Source organism: Schistosoma haematobium, chromosome 7, assembly GCF_000699445.3.
Source record: "Schistosoma haematobium chromosome 7, whole genome shotgun sequence".
Classification (NCBI taxonomy): Eukaryota; Metazoa; Platyhelminthes; class Trematoda; order Strigeidida; family Schistosomatidae; genus Schistosoma; species Schistosoma haematobium.
The window spans coordinates 4,601,296-4,623,573 of NC_067202.1; the positions used below are offsets into that span (position 1 = coordinate 4,601,296).

At 31.7% G+C, this 22,278-nt stretch overlaps 1 protein-coding gene across 1 annotated transcript in view; it reads left to right on the plus strand.

Annotated features, from left to right (window-relative positions):
• The first annotated feature begins 852 nt into the window (after positions 1-852).
• The window catches only part of MS3_00009466 (uncharacterized protein), a 140,888-nt gene continuing 119,462 nt past the window's right edge, over positions 853-22,278 (plus strand). Inside the window, exon 1 of the mRNA XM_035729665.2 lies at positions 853-1,318. Coding sequence (XP_035586374.2) covers positions 1,190-1,318 — 129 coding nt within the window. The 5' untranslated portion in view covers positions 853-1,189. The remainder of the gene's footprint in view (positions 1,319-22,278) is intronic.

The window sequence follows — 22,278 nt, forward strand, 5'->3', positions numbered from 1 at the left end:
GATCTGTAGCGGTAAATAAATCCCCAAAATAAATAGCACTAAGTTTTCGACATTGGATGCTGACCATATGTTTTGGTGGACTCACCTAGCTGAAGGCGCTCGGTCAGGCATCCGCACCAGATCACGTGTGGTAACGCCGTACTCAACATCAACCGCAATCGCTAGCCAGATTAGATCAGAGAATTCCGATATATTGGTCATCGCCAAATATACTCTTCCGGTCTCCCCGACTCTGTCTTTTGATTTCTCTTGGTGGGAACGAAATATATTAGGAGGTGTTACTGGTAGAAGTGTTGTCAAACACTGAATACCTGTGACATCATCAATATAAGCACACTTACTATCTTAATGTGACGTCACTTATCTCTTACTTACTTACTCCTGCTACTCATCGTGGAGCAGAGTTGGCCATTCACCATTGTTCTCCATCGAGTGCTGTAGCGGACAATCCTTCCCCGTTGTTTCCAGTTGTTATTCATTCTTTCCACGTCTTCCAATTCCCGACGCAGTGTTTATTGTTTTTCCTTTCAGTTTCCCTTCAGGATTCCAAATTAGGGTTTGTCTCGTGAAGCGGTTTGATGTTTTCCTCGATGCATATCCCATCCACGCCCAGCATCTACTCCTAATTAAGTTTTCTGCTGGAAGATGATTTGTTCTCTTCCACAGTATTCTGTTGCTGATGGCATGTGGGACTTATTCCAGTCATAACATTTTCATGATACTTTGAAGCCACATCATCTTTATATTTGAAATTCAATCTAAAAACCAGATGGTCTTTATTGATAAATGCTTTAAGTCCCTGGCTTTGCGTTAGATACTTTAAATGGATCAATAGCAATTTTCATCGTTGAACTCGTTAGGCCGTTACTTATTACCGTTGCCTTTAGATGTGTTTTCATTTGCTAGATTATTCGAGGGACAAATACAATTATCACTGACTTTTAGTACATAAAACACTGGAAGTAAACACAATTATTATTTAACTTTGTTTTTCTCTAATGAAATAAATAGACCAGATGCTTCTTTATTGAAGACAGATACACAATTTCAATATGAATTGTCCATTTCTTGCATAAAGACATATGTAAAGTTTATTCCTTCGGAAGTTCAAACCTTAAAATCACGAAGGTGTACATTATTCTTGATAAATGTGACCAACAAATTTTAAGAGTTCGAGTTATCGGTAATAATGAAAGTAACTGTGTGCTTTGATGATGTTAAAGTTGTTGTCCCATGTGGAAACGGAAGCATTCTGATTCGAGAGCTAGCTGAAATGGCTCTTTTAAGGTTCCAGAAATCCACTTCCTCTTTGCTTCATGTAAGTTTTCTCTCGATTTAGTACTATGCCAATTTTCTTTTTTCTCGCCGTACGTGCGAAATTTGTCATTTATTTGGCGTAATAAGTCATCACGAATATCTCTAGATTATTTTGAGTAAAAGTTAAAGTTTGGATTGGTTTTTTAATAGTATTACCTTTTCGCCCGGGGTAAAGGTTTGATCTTAATGGATTCTTTTTTAATTTAAAATCAGTTATTAATTTTCTAATGTTAAGCTACGTCGAAACCTTGTCTGTAAATCCTTTCAAAGAATCAGTATTTTGATCAGTGTATGGGTTTATTTTCTTAAGTCTTTGTGCTGCCAAATTAGATATCTATCCGTCGGTAGAACGTTTGCTCATTGTAATCAGTAAGCTTAATTCTTAGATCACGTAATAATACGGTGGAAACAGTTAATGTAATCTGTAGTGTGAAAAAACCATTGTTAAGTCATCAAAGTTTTATTTGTTCTGACGAAAGATCACACATTTTAAGAGATCTTACGATTTTTTTAAAGCTATAAACCCTATTCCTAAAAATGTGTCCTATTACTGACTATGGATATTTGAACCAAAGTATTCAGCATGGGACTGTTGTTTAGCAAATCCGTATCACTATCGGTCTTTAAGTAAAGTTTTAGTAAGTTTTGTTAGACCGAACATACTATAAGCTAAAATTACCTCTCTTGACCTTACAGTACGTTCGACTTCAAAGTTTACAGAAAGTTCTGATAAGTCTGTAATTACTAAAGTGACTACGATTAGTACAAAAAGTAGCATCCTATCTTACTTCTCCAAATAAAAGTATGGCTGAAAGATCATCGTATCTGTTCATGTCTGACCATATTCTTTAAAAAGTTACTGTCCTTTACTGTGTGTAAAACGTATCTTAAAGACTATCTAATGAATCTTATTGCTTAATACATCAATTTAGTAAACAAGTCCTATCATAAAATATGATCAGAGAGCTTTTTATTTTTATTCTTGCATATACTTTGCATGAATTCGTGCTAATAATGTCGTTTAACCGCAAAGTAAATACTATAATGATTGTTTTGCAATTTGAGTACTTAGATAACACTAAGTGTTTATGAATATGCCAATACATTTGAATACTTCTAATTTACTTATAATATTTCGCGATTCGTTTCCATGCAAAATAAGTGTTTTTAATCAAAGTCGGTCATAAAATAAAATATTTTTTTCGTTCTAACAAGTTATTCCATTTCCAACCGGCCCGAATAAAAATGTTCCGTGACTGATATTATTTACAAGATTTTGGTACTTGTAGGCTTACATTAATCTATGTATCGGTTTTATTGTTAGTAATGAAAACAATCCAAACGTTATTTAAAAAATAAGGTGTTTTCCACATTCAAGGTAACTTGATTGTGACCAAGAACTTTTGCTTGTCTGCATTTTACGTGAAAGTAATGTCAAAGACAGAGCTTTACTACATGATTTATCACTCAACTAAATGAACTGAGGGATTATTCCGTTTAATATTTAGTCAAAAATGTAGTCTAATAACGGAGCAAATTTCAGTCAGTCACAACGTACAACCAGGCACATATAGGCATCACTCCAAATTGATACACATTATTAGCCCAATAAGATGAACACTAAATTCATAGAAGTAGTTACTTCAATCGTAGTAACATATAAAACAGAGATTGCATACAAAGATATAATACAGAAAGAACAATTTAGTTCGTAGAAGGAAGGGTATAATTTAGTTTTAATCCAATGGTTTAGGTAAAAACAAAGACTGTATACACCTATACCATTGTGGTCCATTCTGTGGCATGTCAACCAGAGTCTCCAATCACTGGTTGTGATGGTCGCGCAGACCCTAAGTAGTCGGCATCTATCAACGTGGTTAAGAATAGAAGTTAGTGACTCCAAGGAATGGTGTCACGTTTTTGGCTTGGCCGCCCTTAACTTTCTTCTAACCATCCCCAAAACTAATCAGAATTGCGCGTCGTGGTAATCGGCGGTCAGACATGTGTAAAACGTGGCCCAACCATCTAAGTCGATGAAGATTCACAACATCGTCAACTGATTAACCGTCATTCCCTAATACCCTACGTCTAACCTCACTATTACTTACCCAGTGATCCCAGAGGATGTTAGTAATATTTCTAAGATATCTGTGTCAATTTACAACGATATTGAGTCGCCTTATAAATAATCGTAGTAGATTTGTCCAAAAGTTTTATACAGGTTCATGAGACATCAGTAGAATACTATGTTTGTCGTGCTGATGTTTTGCAAGCTGTCTGAAACGTTTTTTGATTATGAGAATCATTCCACAAAAAAGCTAATAAATGTTATTAAGAACGACAAGATGTGCCATGAAGTGCTCTTAAGTACAATGTCGAGTCACCTAAACTGGTGGCCACATTGCAACTTAGTCGATAGGATTAGATCTGCACTAAGAAGGACCTGACATACATGACATTGGTCACCACCCAGCGATCGTTCAGTCGTAAATCCATCTCAGTTCTACAGGAGGTCAGTCGCGGTCCGGATGGCTTAGTGGTAACTTCTCTGACCGTGGGTCTGGGTGACACGGGATCGAATCCGTTAGGGAGCATCAGTTCCCTTAAGATTACAGGTACCACTTGCTGACGAGTGCCAAATAGCACGAAACCTAGGTCGAGGGCTTCCTGTTGACTACATCCAACCACCATCTTAGCTCTTAAATACAAGAAACAAGAACTAAACTGTATGGATAGGCTTTGTATATAGCCAACTGTATCAAAAAGATCAGGGATGTTTTAATCAAATTGTTTCAATAATTCATGAAATTATTGACGATTAGTCCTGAATTCTGTAAGAAGGTTCAAACCTTCAAATGAACTTTTTAAAAGCATCATGAACTGGTAATTTGAGAATGTAAATAACAACTCGAAGTCAATCATAGTCGGACGGACACGTCTCTCACTCTTGCTTTCAAAGGACTCATAAGTAACTGGTTATTTAAACTACTGGATATGGGTTTATTTTGTTGTCTCTTTTTTCGGGAGATGCTATCAATGACTTTTTCAAACTACGAGTATAAAAATAGTCATCAAATAATAATTATATTTGATGTGATATTACGCTTCCCATGGCTTGCCTTCAAAATAAATGGTTGAGTTAAATAGAGCAGAACTCTCATTTTATCACATTCTCGGGGTGTCAGACGAATGTTTAGTGGGTTAACTTTTACTTTTTATTAATACAGTCAGTATAAAGACACAACTTAGTCTATACTATTAAATTCATCATCCTAATCGCAATATCATCATTTTTTGAACATAACAGATGGTTTTAATACCCCAGCTGATTTAGTCTCTTTTTTTGTGTTTAAATACAACGACTACTTGGATAGGCTTGTAATAAAGATGTGTTTTTCTTTTTTTAAAAACAAACTGGTGTACATTGTTCCGTGTGCATAAATAATTATATGATTATCATTATTACTATGCAATACAATTCATTATCTGAAATATCCAAAAACTAAACTGGAACAAAACTATAAATGAACAGTTGTTATTTATTGTACAAATATAAATATCACATATCAACAGATAAAAACAGATAAATTCCCACTTTTAGAGAGTACTGATTGTGGAAAGTATGAGATAATATACATTTTCTTTCTTTTTTATTAATGTACACGTTTATTTAATAAATAATGAACACAGCTGTTGTGAAAGTGCACTTTTGTTTAACGGCTACTAATTTCATATATCATAAACGAACTGTCTAGTCAAATAGCAGCAATCTATCTATTCATTAGTATTTTCCTCTAGGCTTTGTATTCTTAGACAATATTAACTGATTTATGTATTATGTAAGTAATAGTGTTGAATGACATTGTGATGAGAATTTACTTGAGAGTGAAAAAACATTCTTAAGTGGCTAATGAAAGTGATGAATCTGAACGCTGTAAACGGAAACCTGAAAAATGTTTCTCGTAAAAACTGCAAAGAAAATAAACTGTCTGTTGAAAATGTCTAAGCATCAGTTTTATTGTGTTGTCATCCAACTTTGTTACTGTTGTACATGTTTCTAAAACACGAAAACTAAGATTGAGCGGGAAGCTTTAATGAGCAAAGACATCAGTCTGTGAGGCCACTGGGAAGATACTGACTTATGTCCGAGAACTAGAAAATAATTACAAAATATGGTCGCAGTCTATTAGAGACGTGACTTAGAATTTATCACAATGTCAAATATATATTCTTCATCTTCTAAACTTTGAGTTTTAACCCCTGATTTCATCTGCTTTTTTAAACTATGTTTCCAACGTTTCGTTTTCAATTATTGTTGGCACTATTATTATTTTGACTTCTTCCCTTCTTGACTCTGATTTCTCATCATTGTGTTAAAGTGAAATGTAGTAACTTAAAGGAATGAATATTTGAGGGAGGACTTAACGTGTTTGCAGCTAAATGATTAACTCGAATCATTTTTCAAATAGGTAGTCAGAGAATAACATGTTATGTGACACAATAGTAGATAAGTAATTAAGTAGGATTAGAATGCAAAGGCAGTATCAGTAAAGAACCTCATTAAAAGTAAGTTAATGCGAAAAATATAAAAGTGTTCACTGCACTGTTTGAAAATGTCACTTTACCAAAATTCCTAAGCGTCAACTATCTAATCTACATGAGTCAAACACCAATATAGTGAGTTTGTGGAGTTCGTTGACGGTTGGTGAAATCACAACCTGAAATAAGTTGGGCAATCGAGGAGGAACTGAACAACTGTCTCGTCATAGTATCCGGTTCCCCAGTAGTGTGCATTCATGACCCTACCACAGATGCTCGAGTCCAGGACCTGATAAGCGCATAATCGTTTGATCACTGAGCTGGCATCCATGAGTGATCATGTTTAACTTCAAGTAATTCAAAATATTACGCAGTCATATTTCACTAGCTACGGTGGGTAGCTTCCCCACACTCAACACTGATGAACTCCACTGATCACAGTTTTTCATGAAACAGCTGTCCGGTATTTTATAGATCTGGCGTTTATTTAAATTCAGCCTATTCGTGGCCTCAGTATATGTTATATGGATATAAAACACTTCATGGACTACTGTTACGTCTTTATTTGCTCACTCTAGGACTACATTTATTCCATACCCGTAGACAGATGATGGTGGGCTTTATGACGATAAAACAACGGCAAAATGCTTGTTCTATTCACTACGTTTTATAGTTATAAAATCGGTGTGAGTGAGCTGACAGTTAGTATAATAGGCATTTGTCTATTTCACTAGTGTCTCGTTTTATTTATGTAAGTTATGGGAGGTTAAATGGTATGTCTTTTTGCTGTGTGGAGAAAACTGGAAATGGTTGGTGTAGCTACGTACATAAATTAGGCGGTCAGTCAATTTCCACATCTTAATCAACTTTTTACTAAATTATTCTATGTAAAATTTTATTCTTTTAGACTCATAAATGAATCTTTACTTAATCTATGTTTATATTTTTAACTTTTGTATATCAATTTAAGGATTACGTCAAAATACTGAATGACAAAACTGATTTTGTAATTTATTTCATCGTTATTGAGTGTAAACACTGTCCATGGTTCACAAACTCTAATGGGTCTGTTATACATTGCTGACTTTGAAGAATGCGCGTCTAATTAATTGAACCATTTGATATGGATTTTTCGATTTTTTAATATAGGTATACAGGGACAATACTAGGTAACTTTTAAGCAGTAGGTATTGATTGGTTTTTATCATCTTGGGCTAATAGAATAAGTTAGTTATACAGTTCTTTCTGGTTTTCAATGAGTTATCAAGTGAGATTAATTCTTGACAAGTGTCACCTACAAATATTGCAAATATTAAAAAAAAATTAAGAATGTCTCTCATCTTTTAGTTAGTATTACAATATAATGGAAAATTCTCATCTCAGTGTCTATTGATTACTACTGATTACTTGTATTGTTGACAAAAACTACAAACTAATAGCGATTACTTATGATCCTTCAAAATACTGAGGTACTTCTGAATTATACAACTCTCTAAAAAGTCTGAAAGCTTAGGTCATTTATCTAAAGTCTAATGAGGGAATAAGTGGAGAGAAAACCATGCTTAAGAAATTTTCTGCAATCGGTTGTCTTGAGGAGTGTAAACAGAGTGAGAACAACAATCATTTCAAGAATATTAGATGAATTTATGTTGCATTTCATTGCCTAAACTCTTCAGCTACATACAAATGCTAGTATGTTTAATTATTTTGAATCATTATTAACCCAGTATAGGATTGTGACGATTGTTGAGTTTCACTGAAATCATAAGCTCATCAATCTTAAACCACCACTGAAGACCTGGAAGCATTGGATGACTGTTTCATCCTAGTATGGGAATGCTCAACAGTGTCTATTTACGATCCCACACGCGGGACTCAAACCTAGGACCTTCAGTCTCTAGAGCGAACATTTAACCTCTAGACCACTGAGCCTGGATCCAACGTTGTTATTATTTAACTTCAGCCAATCCACGATACTGCTCAACCATTATTAACATAATTTTAAATTTGAAAAAATAAATTGTCTGTCAATAACGTACAAGTTGTTTGGAATGTAAATGAAACTAGGAATTAAAGTTTCAGTAGAGTTTTATAAATCCTTGAGTTTAAGTTCTAGAATTCTTAAGGTATTTTTATCAACAGCTAAATTCACGAGTCGATCTAAACTGGACCACTATTAAAAACGTGAAAGCGTTGAGCGTGTGAGATTCCTCAGCAGAGCGTATCCACGATCCCGTATGCGGGACTTGAATCCAGGACCTTCAGTTTTTCGAATTCAACTTGTTTAACTCAACTCATGCATTCAATTTTTAAAAATGCTACAATCTCCACAAATCCGCTCACTGATATTTTTATTACTTAATGTAACTAAAGTCTAAATGTTTTTTCCGAACCTCCTAGAAATAGTTGTCTATTCGAAAATGCATTATTAAGATTAATTTATTGCATGTTTTAATGGATTAATTCAATATCTCCTTAAACATATTGAATTTTAGTGATTATTTTACAGATAGTTTTTGGGGCTCTCGAATTTCACTGTTTTTTTCACATTGAATCATACTTCTCTACTACCAATGATTTTATTCATACCATTTCAACTCATTTGATTTGTATCTTATCATTTTCTATCTTTTACTATACTCATAAAAAGTGTTTTAATTTTAACCAGTGTACATTAATGTTTTAGTCATGCGCTGATTGAATGACTGTTTCAAAGGAATAGTTTGGTTTTTACTAGATCAAAAACTTTGTGACTATTCTGATTGGTTATTTATCTTTTAACAGGATCAACCCCCCAAAATTTGCTTATTATGATTAAAATAATTTTAGAATAATTATTGAATTATTGTAGTTGGATTAGTGGCTAGCAGTGGAATACAGAACATGGCTTTTCCTAATATTTAGGGACTTATCAGTTGGATACGCCTGTATTTCAGTGTTGATATCCACATGGATACTCAAACCGAATATATTTTGCCGCAAACGCTAACGAGATATTCACCAAGCTGTTAAATCCACACAGTCACTAGCTTGTGTAATGGGCATGAATTTTATGCGACCAGATGATAGTAATAAGTTAGTTCCTTCAGAATGTTCATAAGTCAGTGAAGATTGATCAGTTGTGGTCCTTAATTTTAACAACGGAAAATACAAACCATTCTAAACATAAGTATTTGACCTTGTTTGATAGACTATAACAACTGTCCTACAACCAATTTCGATTATGGTTAATTTTGGTTAACACTTTTTATTAACTTACTTATCAGACAATGTTATTTGGACAGTAAAAAATTGCATATTTCTTTGTACCGTTATGATCACTAGATCATATGACAGACTCTAGCTAAAATGTTTACTGCTTAAATATCACTCGATGATTTATCCTCTTCCCCATGTATATATGTACTCAAATCCTATTATTAATCCTTGCTTTACCTTGCTGTACCCTTATGTAATTTAATTATAAATTTGCCGATGTAATTGCTCGTATATACTTATTCGCCTCTCCGCTTCAGTTTCGTTCGATGTGCTTATGGCTTTGTGATCTGCACTATCCGCTAATCAACTGTAGTTGCCGTTTTCCATTGCCTTCTGATTTTTAACACCGTTGAGATTTATATTATAGCAGTTATCGAGTTGATCGATTAACGAAGCAAAGCCACTACAATTCATACTGTTATCAAAGTTTTTTATAACCAAATTTCTATCACATTAAGGTATTCCTCTAGATTCATTAATAAGTAATGGTTTTACCAGTCATTATTTGTGATAAAGATTAGAGAAATTCATTTTTTCGTATTTACGATAATTTCATTAATCGGTAGGGCTATGTGATCTCATCGATCATTTTGCTATAGGTACATAAAACGTGAGTACACGTATTATTTGACTATAAAGGAACGTGGCGTATGAAAGTAGAAAATATGTGTTAGTTTCAATAACTTGATCATAAGTATCTCTGTATCCCTTTTATTTTATGACAGAAAGATTAAGTCAGTAATGTTTAAGTTGAGAGTACGGTATAGACTTTCAGGTTTGGATTGATAAAATATTTGCAATGTATGGTTAAAAGCGTAGGTGACACAGTGTAGTTACATTTATTTTTCATATTCCTTTAGACCATGAGTTTAGTATCGTTCCATATGTTACACTGTAGTTTCCTATTTTATTCTTCTAAACAATATCTAATATGTTTAGCTACAGGAGGTCTATCACGGCCCGGATAACCCAGTGGTAATGTCTCGAACCACCATCTTATCTCAACATAGTGCACGCAATGTGAAGTCACCTAGACTAGTGGCCACATTGCAACTTGGTCAATAGTATTCGATCTGCACTAAGAAGGACTTGAAACACATGATATTGATCACCACTCAGTGATCAATCAATTGTGAATATGTAATAGGTTTAGCTTTTACATTGAATGATTAGAAGTAGTTGGCAGTAAGCCTTGAGTCTAGGTTTTCATCTATTTGGCACTCACTAGCAAGGTATATCTACAATTTTGTGAGAAATAACTCTGCTAATAGTATTCAAACTTGGCTCATCTAGCTTCATAGTTTGGATTAATTAAAAAGGAATAGACTCTGAATTTATAATATTAAAACATAATCACTTAAACTGGTGAACACGTAATATTCTGAACAAAATGAAAGTGATTTCAACTTAATGATCATTCAATGTAAATGTTCAACTTTTCATTACATTCAATATTGATTCCACTTTCTTCTTTTTTTTCACCTTTATCACTTTTCTATTTCTTTGTGATGATATTGTATGATGTAATAATGATGTATAATGTAATAACTGATACTCATTCCCACTTATAGTGTCTATTAACTAACTATATTCTCATAAATAAACTAATATCAACTATTTTAACGATTAATTCAACGTTCAGTCCCCCCTTGCTCCTCCAACAAAAGACATTGATATTTATTCATTACAATAAAATCCATAAAAAGGAAACAAAACAAAAAAAAACAAAAAAATAATCAATTTTATTCACTGAAACAATACAAAAAAAACATTTGAAAAGATATTAAAACAAAATTTTTCTTTTTCTTTTTTATTTTTTTTTGTTAAGCAAGGAAATACTATTGATAACAGACAGGATGTGTGAGTTTAAATGTAGACTGTAGATAAAGTGTGTGTGTGTGTGTGGAGGGGCGAAGGGTTAGAAAAAAACAACCAAAAAAACAACACTCATAAGCAAAAAATAACAAACAAAAATAAAATGTATTTCAACCAATGCCAAATCAAATTTATTTATTTATTTATTTATATTAGTTTTAGTTTAATCAATCGTTGACTTGGTTTTATATTTGTTTCTTAGAAAAGAAAAGTCTCCTTCTTTTTTTCTTCTAAAAATGCCATTTTAATTATATATATATATATATATACATATATATATATATATATATATATATATATATATATATATATATATATACTCGGATTAAATGAATTGAATAGAGTGAACGGTTAAATGGTATTTATTTTTACACTAAATTATTTAGGTTTATATTTTTTTACCAAAAAAATTTTCAAGAAAAAGTCAACTGAAGATTAATGATATTGTTGATATTAAAGTAGTAGTATATATATAGACGTGTTTTAACTATTTTCTATCTATTCAATTACATTCTTGATCAATATTAACGAAGCTTGATTATTTCTATGTATTAGAATTCATTATGAAATTGTATGATATTATATAAAACAGAGAAGTTTGTCAGTTGTAATTGTTTTGAAAGGATTAGTGGTTAAGTGTTCGCGCGTGAGACTGATAGGTCTTTAGTTCGAATCTCGCGAGGGGGGATCGTGGATGCGCACCGCTGAGGAGTTTCACAATGGGACGAAACGGCCATCCAGTGCTTGCAAGTTTTCCATGGTGGTCTAGCTTCAAATGACTTCAGTTGATTAGTTAGATGTATTTAATCAGATATTCAGTCATGAACAAAATTGGACTGTCATATGTGGGGCATCTGTCTGAATCGTTATTTTTTAAACTATTACGTAAATCCAGGAAACTGACAGGATAAGAAATAAAAAAGTGGAAACAATAATAATATGTCAAGAATTTGTTCCTAATCGTATTACTCTTTGTAACTTTGGCTATTGTCAGATAGCAAGAAGACCTGGAACAGAGTAAACTCGTTTCATAGATTCCATCAAATGGAAACTATTTAAGTGAGTGACTAAACATGAGAAATTTGGCTTAAAACGATGGTAGAAATGATAGACTGAAAATCACAACATAACCCTGAACTCAAGTTTTAGTGTAGTGTAAAAAAATGATGTATCTGCACCACTGCTATTGATTTTTAAAAAAAGGTTTTCAATCATAGTTTACTCCTAACCTCTGAACTTCTACAACGTAGTTTTCAACTAGCGAAGCGATTTAATCTTAAAGTCAATTACTTTACATAATGAAATCATGTCTTGATATGGCCGCATCATAGTCATTCACAAGCCTAATCAATTCTACTATACCTGGCATAGAACATTGTAGTAAATCAACTGTATTATCGTTACAATTTAAATCTTAGAACATCACTTATTACCACAGTTCGTTTATGGAGATCTTTGAATTTTTTATACTCAAATATTTTTAGTTATTGAGTGCTGACTCAATGGTCTAATGGTTGATGATTGACGCTCAAGACTACAGATCTTGGGTTCAATCATTGATAGGATAGAGAACATATACTTCTGATTCACTCGATATCAGGGTGAAACATCTTTTCATTACTTCCCAGATTTGTAATAACAGTTTATACAAGATCACTCTGGGATATTAATACCACTTATTATTTCTTTTACAAGTGAAGTATTATAAATCAATAAACTAATAAATTTCTTAAATAATTGGAAAGATTTATTATTTCTATCATTCTGATCCAATAAATTAAACAAGTGGTCCAGATATTTTTTGGAAATATAATTTATTATTCAAGTGTATCGATTATTATTATTATTAATATTATTATTATTATTATTATTCAAAACCAAACTAGGATAGTAAGTCTTGTAATAGAACATTCCCTGCATAAATATAACTAGTGTTGTGATAATTAACTATGAATATGACATATTTAAATAATTCATAATAGATCAGGTTACGTTTAATATAAATTATAGATAATTTATAAATATTACCTTATTATTATTATCCCTAGTTATCAGAGTTAGTTAAAATGATTAGAAGGTAACTTCTCCCCCCCCCGCATTTAATAAGTTCAATTAGGATTCTAAAATATTTCTATTATTAGATGAGAATATGATAATTGAATTTGATTGATTTATTCATAAACCATTACAAATGTTTATAAATGAATTCAAATACTGATAATCATGTTTTATAAACATGAAATATATATATGTATATATAATATTAGTTTGAATTGTATTAGTTATCAATTAGGTCAAATAAGAGAAGTTTTAACAACACTTATTATCGAAAAAAAAAAAAAACTGTATTTAGGTCAATTCTCTATTTTATCGCGGGGGGAGGGTAGGGAGAGGTAAAAAGAGTTATTGATTGACACGATGAGTAGATTTTTTGAGGTTTTACTCATGTCAATTGGTGTTGATATTAAAAATGAAAAAAAAAACTCAAAGAAATTGAGAATAGTGTTTTAGGATTACTATTTTGTTTTATTATTATCATTATCATTATCATTACTATTGATTTCATCTTTTGATTCTTCTTTTTATCTTAATATAGGTCTCACCACTGTTTTCTTTTTTTGTGTGAGCTTTTTCTTTATTTTCATAGTGGTATTAAAGATATTCGATTCGCTTTTTAGATTATGTTTCTTTGTATTACTCTATTTACCTTTTTTAGGTTCTTTCAGTAAGGAGTGAAAAACTGGAATTAATGTTCTTTAACTTGATTAGTTCGTGTACACGGTCTTCATTTTTTCATCTTGAAGTTAATTTTTTAACTTGTATTTTTACCTTAGTAATACATTTTGTTAATTAAATAATAAGGATGAAGTATACATGTTTCAAATGTTTCATTCAATGATCTTTTACAATCTCATCCAACAAATTGTTCCTGTGTGTGAATGTCTATTGTATTTATCATTAATTACTCATAGTGGAAATAAGAACTAATTAATAGATTCTTGATACTCTAAATAAAATTTGGTCTGGTAAGCTGATAAAGATCGTCAGTGAAGTTCACTAATAAATGTTACCTGTGAGATTTTTTTTCGTCACTTTTTAAAAAAAGTAGGTTCATTACTCCTTAAAAGTTTCATTAATCGTCATCCTGATATAATCTAATGATTATGAGATTGTGAAGACCAATTTGAAGCATCATTAGTGTGATACATATTCTCCAAGCTCTTAGCCTTGACTTACAATTTTTATATGACTTACTTATTTACACCTGTTACTCCCAATGAAGCATAGGCCGCACACCAGCATTCTCCAAACAACCCACTCTGTTCTGTGCCTTCCTTTCTAGTTCTATTCAGTTTTTGTTCGTTCTTCTCATGTATGTCTCCATTTCTCAGCGTAATGTCTTCCTCATCTCCTTTGGTCTTGAAGAGTTCATGTGAGGGCATGCCTTGTGGCGCAGTTGGGTGTTTTCCTCAATGCGTGTCCTATCCACTTCCAGCGCTTCTTCCTGATTTATCCCTCCGCTGGGATCTGGTTTGTTCTTTCCTACAGTTGGCTGTTACTAATAGAGTCTGGCTAACGGAGCCGAAGTATTTTGCATAGACAACTGTTAATAAACACCTGTATTTTCTGGGTGATGGCTTTCGTAGTTCTCCAGGTTTCTGCCCCATACCACCTCTGAATATAACTACTTTTATGAATCCGCTGTCCATCTCGTCGTGTTAATGAGGTATGGCAACTTGAACCGATGCATATATGTGCCTGGTCCTACGTTGTAGCTGACTGACTGACTGACCATACAGTAGGACTGTCTTGACATTTGTATTGAAAATTCTGACCTTGTTGTTGGTTGACAGTTGTTTTGAATTCCAGATGTCCTTCAGTTGTAAATACACCACTCTTGCTTTACCGATCTGCGCTTTCACATCTGCATCAGATCCACCATGTTCATCAATGATGCTGCCCAAATATGTAAAGGTTTTTACATCTTCCAAATCTTCTCCGTCAATTGTGATTGGATTGGTGCATGCTGTGTTGTATCGGAGAATTTTGCTTTTCCCTTTGTGTATGTTGAGACTAGTAATATTATACATCTGCTTGAACTGAAGAAGCCAGGAGTCCATGTGAAACTAAAATTCAAGTATTTAATCCATGACACTATCAATCTGCTTTTAAGATCATTAATATGAAGCGAGCTTTTAATGAACACATAAATACCTGATATATATCTTCACAGTGTAAATAATGATTCATAATTCTTATACTTTTGTTTAAATTACAGACTAACTAACCAATAACAAAATAAGAACTACATATAAAATATTAATGGAAATTATTATGGTCTGATAATTATATACATTTCAGATAATAGATTCGTCTTTCTTTCTTTTATTGTTTATCAATAATGAAATAGGTTATCTGTTTTACATTTTTAAATTCTGTGATTATTTTATAATTAAATGCTTCAACATTTATGTATTTTGCAAATATGTACTTATCTGATTGAGAGTTTTATGGAGATGAATTTAAGTTCATTTTGGTTTCTTCTACAGAGTGATACTGACAGGGAATCATAGAAAACTAAGGATCATTGCATAGGTGCTTTTTTAAGTATGTCACTTTCCAGTCGTGTAAACTTAACAATCAATTATAGGCTGAAAGTAGGATCTTTAGCATTTTGTGATTATCGATTGACAACCTTGAATATGATGAATTCATGCATACAGGGATCGTGGTAGAAGTAATTAACCAATTTTGGACTGTGGACCTACATTAACCTACATTAAGTGATCAGCCATCACTGAATTTGACGGGCTAGTACAACAGTAAAATAGAAAACAGGCTATAAGATAACCAGGCACGATCATGATAGTCCACACAGTTATCGAGTGCTGACGGGAGCTCTATCAATCTATGACATCAATTTGTGAGTCAACGCTGTCTGGTTTACTTTGTTCATCGAAGTGAATGTATAACACCTGGAGTTATAAGCCTTCTAGTTTCTGTCGAAAAAGTAATCACAATCTATAACTGAAGATAGTTCTTAACAAAGCTCGTAAACTAGTTATAGTAGCGCGTTTGTATTAACTCGTTAACATCATCCCAATCTTAAGTTTTTACGTTAATGGGTTGTTTTAATTCATCATTTTCAACCATACTACTTATTTTTATCTTTCACTACTACTGATATGGATATTTTAACTACTGTGTTTTACATCTTTTTGACTTAATACTTCATTAAAATTCATCCCAGTCATATTTATATTTGATTTATACACAATTAACTGATCAAGAATATGCCAAACTCTTTACCAGAACTAATCAAATCTTATTAATTATATTTTATGATGTAATCTATAAATTAAATGTTATCTAACATTAAACATCATTTTATATTCCTTAATTTATTATCAACATATTAAATAACAAGCTTTGTTTTACAGTACTACTACTACTACTTACTACTACTACTACCACTATTACTACCACTACTACTACTACTTACTACTACTACTACTACTACTACTACTACTACTACTACTTACTACTACTACTGCTACTGCTACTACTGCTTCATCAAATGGTTTCAATAATAAAATAAACTTTCTATTCACAAGTTATAGTTTTTCCGATTCTTTCTTTTTGTTTTCTCCTTTTTTGTTGAAATTCTTTCTTCTTGATGATAAGAAAAAAAAAACTTTTTTGTTGTTATTGCTTTAGCTCTTATAGTATACATTCAAATAAACATATATTGGAAGTACATTCTGTCAAATAGGCGGATTAAAAATATACATGAAAATTGTATAAAGTATAAACATTTGATGATAACAAATAATGATAAGAATTATAGGAATTTATATTTTCTAAAAATGTGATTACCTCAAAACATTTAACATTACTACTACCGCCAGTCCTCCTCCTCCTCCCCCTCCTCCTCCTACTAATACTGCTACTATTATTATTACTATCAGTAGTACAGTGTAGTTTAAGATAAGATAATCCTAAATTCTGTGTTTTATTTCCGTAAGTTATATTTAACCATTTCTATAACACAACACATATATTGTACACATATGTATTTGTTCATATTTAAATGTTTATTCATTTGATTTAATAATTTGAAAGGTAATATAATCAAATTAAATTGTTAACAGTTATATACTTTATAATAATAAAATATCTCAATGTGAATTAAGTTGAGATTTATATAATGGAAAAATATTTATTTATTTATTGTCCTTAGTAACTATAAAGATTGAAATGTCATATGAAAAAAAAGAAGAAATAATTTGGTTCATTTAACATCCAATATTTGTCGGAATCTGACATATATATATATATATATATATATATATACCTTGATCCAAGTTGTCATACCATATTAAAACAAAGAGATGAAATAATCAAGATCAATACTAAAGTAGTGAAAGTTGAAGTAGAAAAGATTGGGTATTAATAATGATATGATTCTAGAAGAAAGAATAAATTCATGGAATTAAATGGAGTATAATATTATTCTTAAACTTAGCATGTAAAGAATGACAAAAAGTGAATACATCTACTTTAATGCAATCAGTTCAAAGAAATTTCATTCAATTTCTTAAACTACTGATTACAATGATTAGATGAACCTCTCTATCATTTGCTAAGTATTAATGAGCATAATGTATTGCCTAATTTAATTAAAACTATAGGTTACTAATAAAATCTAGCTGATTTATTTTGTATAATTTTTGATGATACTATTTATCTACTCAATAAAAAGTGAATAGAGCATAGTTTGTACGTATGAAAAAGTGTATAAAGTTAAATGATACTAAGCTGTTACTTTAATAGAGTGTAAATTAACTGTTTACTTTAAAATTCAGAGTTTGGCTTCAAATATAAATTTGCCTAGAAATCAAAATGAGTATTAGATTTGTCAACAATATATATATATATATATATATATATATATATATATATGCAAAGTATATCAAAAATGTCATTTTATACAGTATTCAATCGAATACTTAAGAGAAATATTTATTTTCCTGCTAGAGTAACTTAATTCTGAAACATTTAAGTTGTAAATATCTTCATTTCTTCAAAAATTACGGTATGACGGGGTTATTACTTAATGATAACATCTAAAAGTTTCAAGTTTTAAACTTTGCTGGTTAATAATATGTAAGTGGTAATGTGTAATAAAGGAAAGATTTAAAAGAGATGAGTGGAATCTATGACTGGTCAAATCAATAGACAACATTAGTCCATCGAAGTAGGTCGTATTAATAGATTCAGACTATTTAGCTGTAGTCCATGCAATTATCATAACTATTGATGGAAGATAATGGGTGGCATGTTTCTGAATCTGTTTAAATGACCCAGATGAGTTCACTCTTTGTCATTTCTAGAATCTTATATTTCTGATCATAACATGAACTCATTCTTTCTGTTTTTGAATCGTATTATTTATATATAATCTTTTCTACTTCAACAGATGATGTTAATACCTTTGACGCTCTGGTACTTATCTTCATTTTGTTGATTTCATCTGATTTCTTTAATATGATGTATAAACTTGAATAAGCAAGAATTATCCTTTGGGTTTCACATCACGTAAAATTGAATGATCTAAAGAGATTACTATTTCACATGTTTTTGAAGGATAAAGTAATAAATAAAACATAACAATTAGTGTTCATTCAATAAAGTGTTATATCCCTACGAGAATAATGAATGGTAACTGATAGAATCTATTTCTGGACTAATACTGCACGTATATTTTTATTGTATAATTGTTAAGTAACTAAACTATTCATATTCGTGTTCCTCTTGTCACAAGGTATATTTTGACCTATAGACTATTATTATAAGACTTACCATTCTTGAGTTATTGTGGTGTGTGCTACTTATATTGACATAAGTAGTAGATGATGTTAGTCGTGAACAGAAGGTCTGGCAGCAGAGAGACAAGAGGATCGAACAGTAAAGAATGGAAGCAAAATGCAATTTGTATGAAAATGCAAGAACAATGAAGTCTGAGTCATTTTGAGACAATTGATGGACATTTTGCAAATTACGTATTTACTATTTGATTGTTAGATTTTATTAACAATTCCTGTAATTTTGCGTTAAATACATTCGATTGTCTCCTCCCGTGTTCTTGCTCACTACATTATGACTTGTATCAATTACTATCTCCCTTATTCATAACCACATCTGGCTAAATCTTGTACATATGTTGTTTCCTATTTTATGGTACGATATGGTCTGTCTGGTTGGTATTTAAGCCCAGTATGCTTGAAATACATGATTCATATAGCAGAGGCTGAGATTGGTATTCTGGACATAACAAGCAGATCTAGGTAGGAAGCAGGATCTACAAAGACTCTAGACTGCTCTTAATTGTTTTATGTGTCATTGGTCTGGTCGATAATTCGCTGTTCTCTAATTGGCAGTATCATTACCTTATACATTAATAGGGCATATGGCCCACAGGTTATAACATAAAGTATGTTTCAAAATGAAATTTTAAAGAGATAGTAATAGGTTTTTGTCATATATCTATGTAAATATATAATTTTTGAACAGTCTCTTGTTTTCGTTTGTTTATTTTGATTTGAAAGCTTAATGGTTGATTCAATTGGTATTTAACCGATAGGTTTCAGGTTCGAATTCCACCCCATCTATTAAAGTTTGAAAAACAAGTTACTGTTACCAGTTATTATGCTTATACAATCCTTTTATGACCAAGCACAGAAGTATATACTTGATAAGTCTGTCAATCTGATTATTTGTTATTTTATACATAGCTTCTAAGGAAATGCATCCACAAATTCTCATTGTTTATTTTCGTCAAGTGTTTTTCTAATTGGTTATTTTTTTCGTTGTTGTTGTTGTTGTAAATGGTTACATTTTTTTTGTAATGCAAGATTTCACAAGAATATGTATCCTTATAGGTTGTTTAAACTAATGAAGCATTTCACTGATAATGAATATCTCAAAGTAATATGAACTGCTTGTGTCCTCATTCAGTTAAAATTAGAGATTACTGGTACATTTTAAAAGTAGAAACTTAATAAATATTATAACTACAAGTGTAAATAGTGAACTAAGAAGAGAGAGAAATAGAGAGCAGAAATTTTAGAAAAAAACAGTATAAAAGAAATTTTTGTAAGCAATGGTGGATAGTGGCTAACAGTGGAATCCAGGACGCGCGTTTCGTCCTATTTGGGACTCGTCAGCTGGATGTACCTGCATCTCAGAGTTGATGTTCACTATGGGACTCGAGCCCAGTACCACTCGCTTCAAACGCCACCGCGTTATTCACTTAGCTACTGAGTCCTGATAGCCACCTCCTTGTGCAATGGGGTGAATTTGAATTCACTTGGTATTATTTGGTTTGTATCTTCTCATTGAGGTTTAAGACTACAATTGATCAGTCTGTTATCGGCATAAATTGTTCACTCTGGGACTCCGAGAAGCAGGTACATCCAGCTGACGAGTCCCAAATAGGACGAAACGCGCGTCCTGGATTCCACTGCTAGCCACTATCCATCATTGCTTACAAAAAACTTGTGAATTAAGGCAATATCGAGGCATATGCACAGTATACACATATGCCGATAACAGACTGATCAATTGCAGTCTTAAACCTCAATGGGAAGATACAAGCCAAATAATACTAAATGAATATAAGAGAAATCAATCAAAACTATTGTAAAATGATTCTTAAAAGTTTAAAAACCAATGTAATATAAATGGGGAAAAAGAAGTAAATAAGAAAATAAAATGTAATTGTCTTTTTGTTTTTTTAATACTTATCTAGTAAGAATTTCTTTATTATTTATAAAGATTCTGAAAAAAAGCCTTCAGAACTAATAGAAAAATTAACTAAATCTGATAAAATTATAAAACTAGGTGACAGGGGATGGAATCTGTCAAGCTGTACTAACTTTCTCAACATTACAGGTATATTTAGATGATGAGTGCTAAATATCAGGAAGCCTAGGTCATAGATTTCCTGTCGGTTGCTTCCAATCACTTAATAAATAAAGTTGCGTTTATTTTCTTCATATACACTGAATGCCCAGTAAGACAAACTGTCTGAAAATGGAGCCATTTTTTTCTTAGTAATCAACTTGATGTATGTGTTTAAGTCATACAAAAGGTCATTCACGGCCACTACAGTAGTTCACAAAGTTAAGCATTCATCGCGAAACCTGAAGGTTCTTAGTTCGATACTCCATGGTGTAGTTGTGGATGTACGCTATTGAGGATATCCATACTAATAAAAAACTGGTGTCCAGTGCTTTCCTGTTTTCAATATCTGTTTAACTGGGATCAGTTCGTGAAATAAACTAAGAAAAGCCAAATTAACTATCAATGACTTTTACTGTTTTATTGCACATTGCCAACTTTAGGATTGATGCACAGTAATTATGCGCTAAAAATAATCCAGTTTTAACAAGGATATTCTATCATCCAATACTTGTGTGATCCTATGAATATGAGTACATCGAATGTACCATAAAAGATATTACTGTGAATATAATATAGAATAGCTGGTTAAAATACCATGAACTAGTGAAGCATTTTTATCAAACACAGTCTCATCAATCCAAGCTGTTTAGATCAGTTGAAAGGATTATTTTCTCATTCTACATAAAATGAGTTGAGAAAAAAAATATTTAAAGCTTCTTTATTGAAATTTAATCACAATCATCTGTTTGTTTAAAAACTATCTGATTCCTTGTTCACTTTAGTTACACTAACCATCTTTTTTTTCAAAATGAATGATCATACTGTATTTAGAACCAGAGTTAGGTAGATGAGTTTTGTTTTTAATCATGAATAGAATGTAAATCACTTTATCATTATTATTATATTTGATATTATAAAGTAGTTCAGTGTATATTATCAACAAAAAAATGTTGGTACTATTTATTCAGGTAAAAATCACAGTAGTTCACAACTTGGTAAGACAGAATGAACTTTAGTCGATATTAATTACAACGTTATCTTCTAATTTAGAGAAAGCTAATATAAGATCACTTTTTAACTTCCAATAAAGTGAAAAGAAGTCAAATCATTTTAGTTGTATATGTTTTAAAAAAAGGTCAAACAGAGTTTATATTATTATAATCCTTACTTATTAAACACTTACAACGCATATTTACTCATATTTGAAACAACTAACTGTCATACTTGTAAATTCCAATAATATACTACTGATATCTACTTAAGTTTGTTACCCCTCGTGGAGGAGCATGAGCCGCCAAACAGGATTTTCTATTGAACTATGTC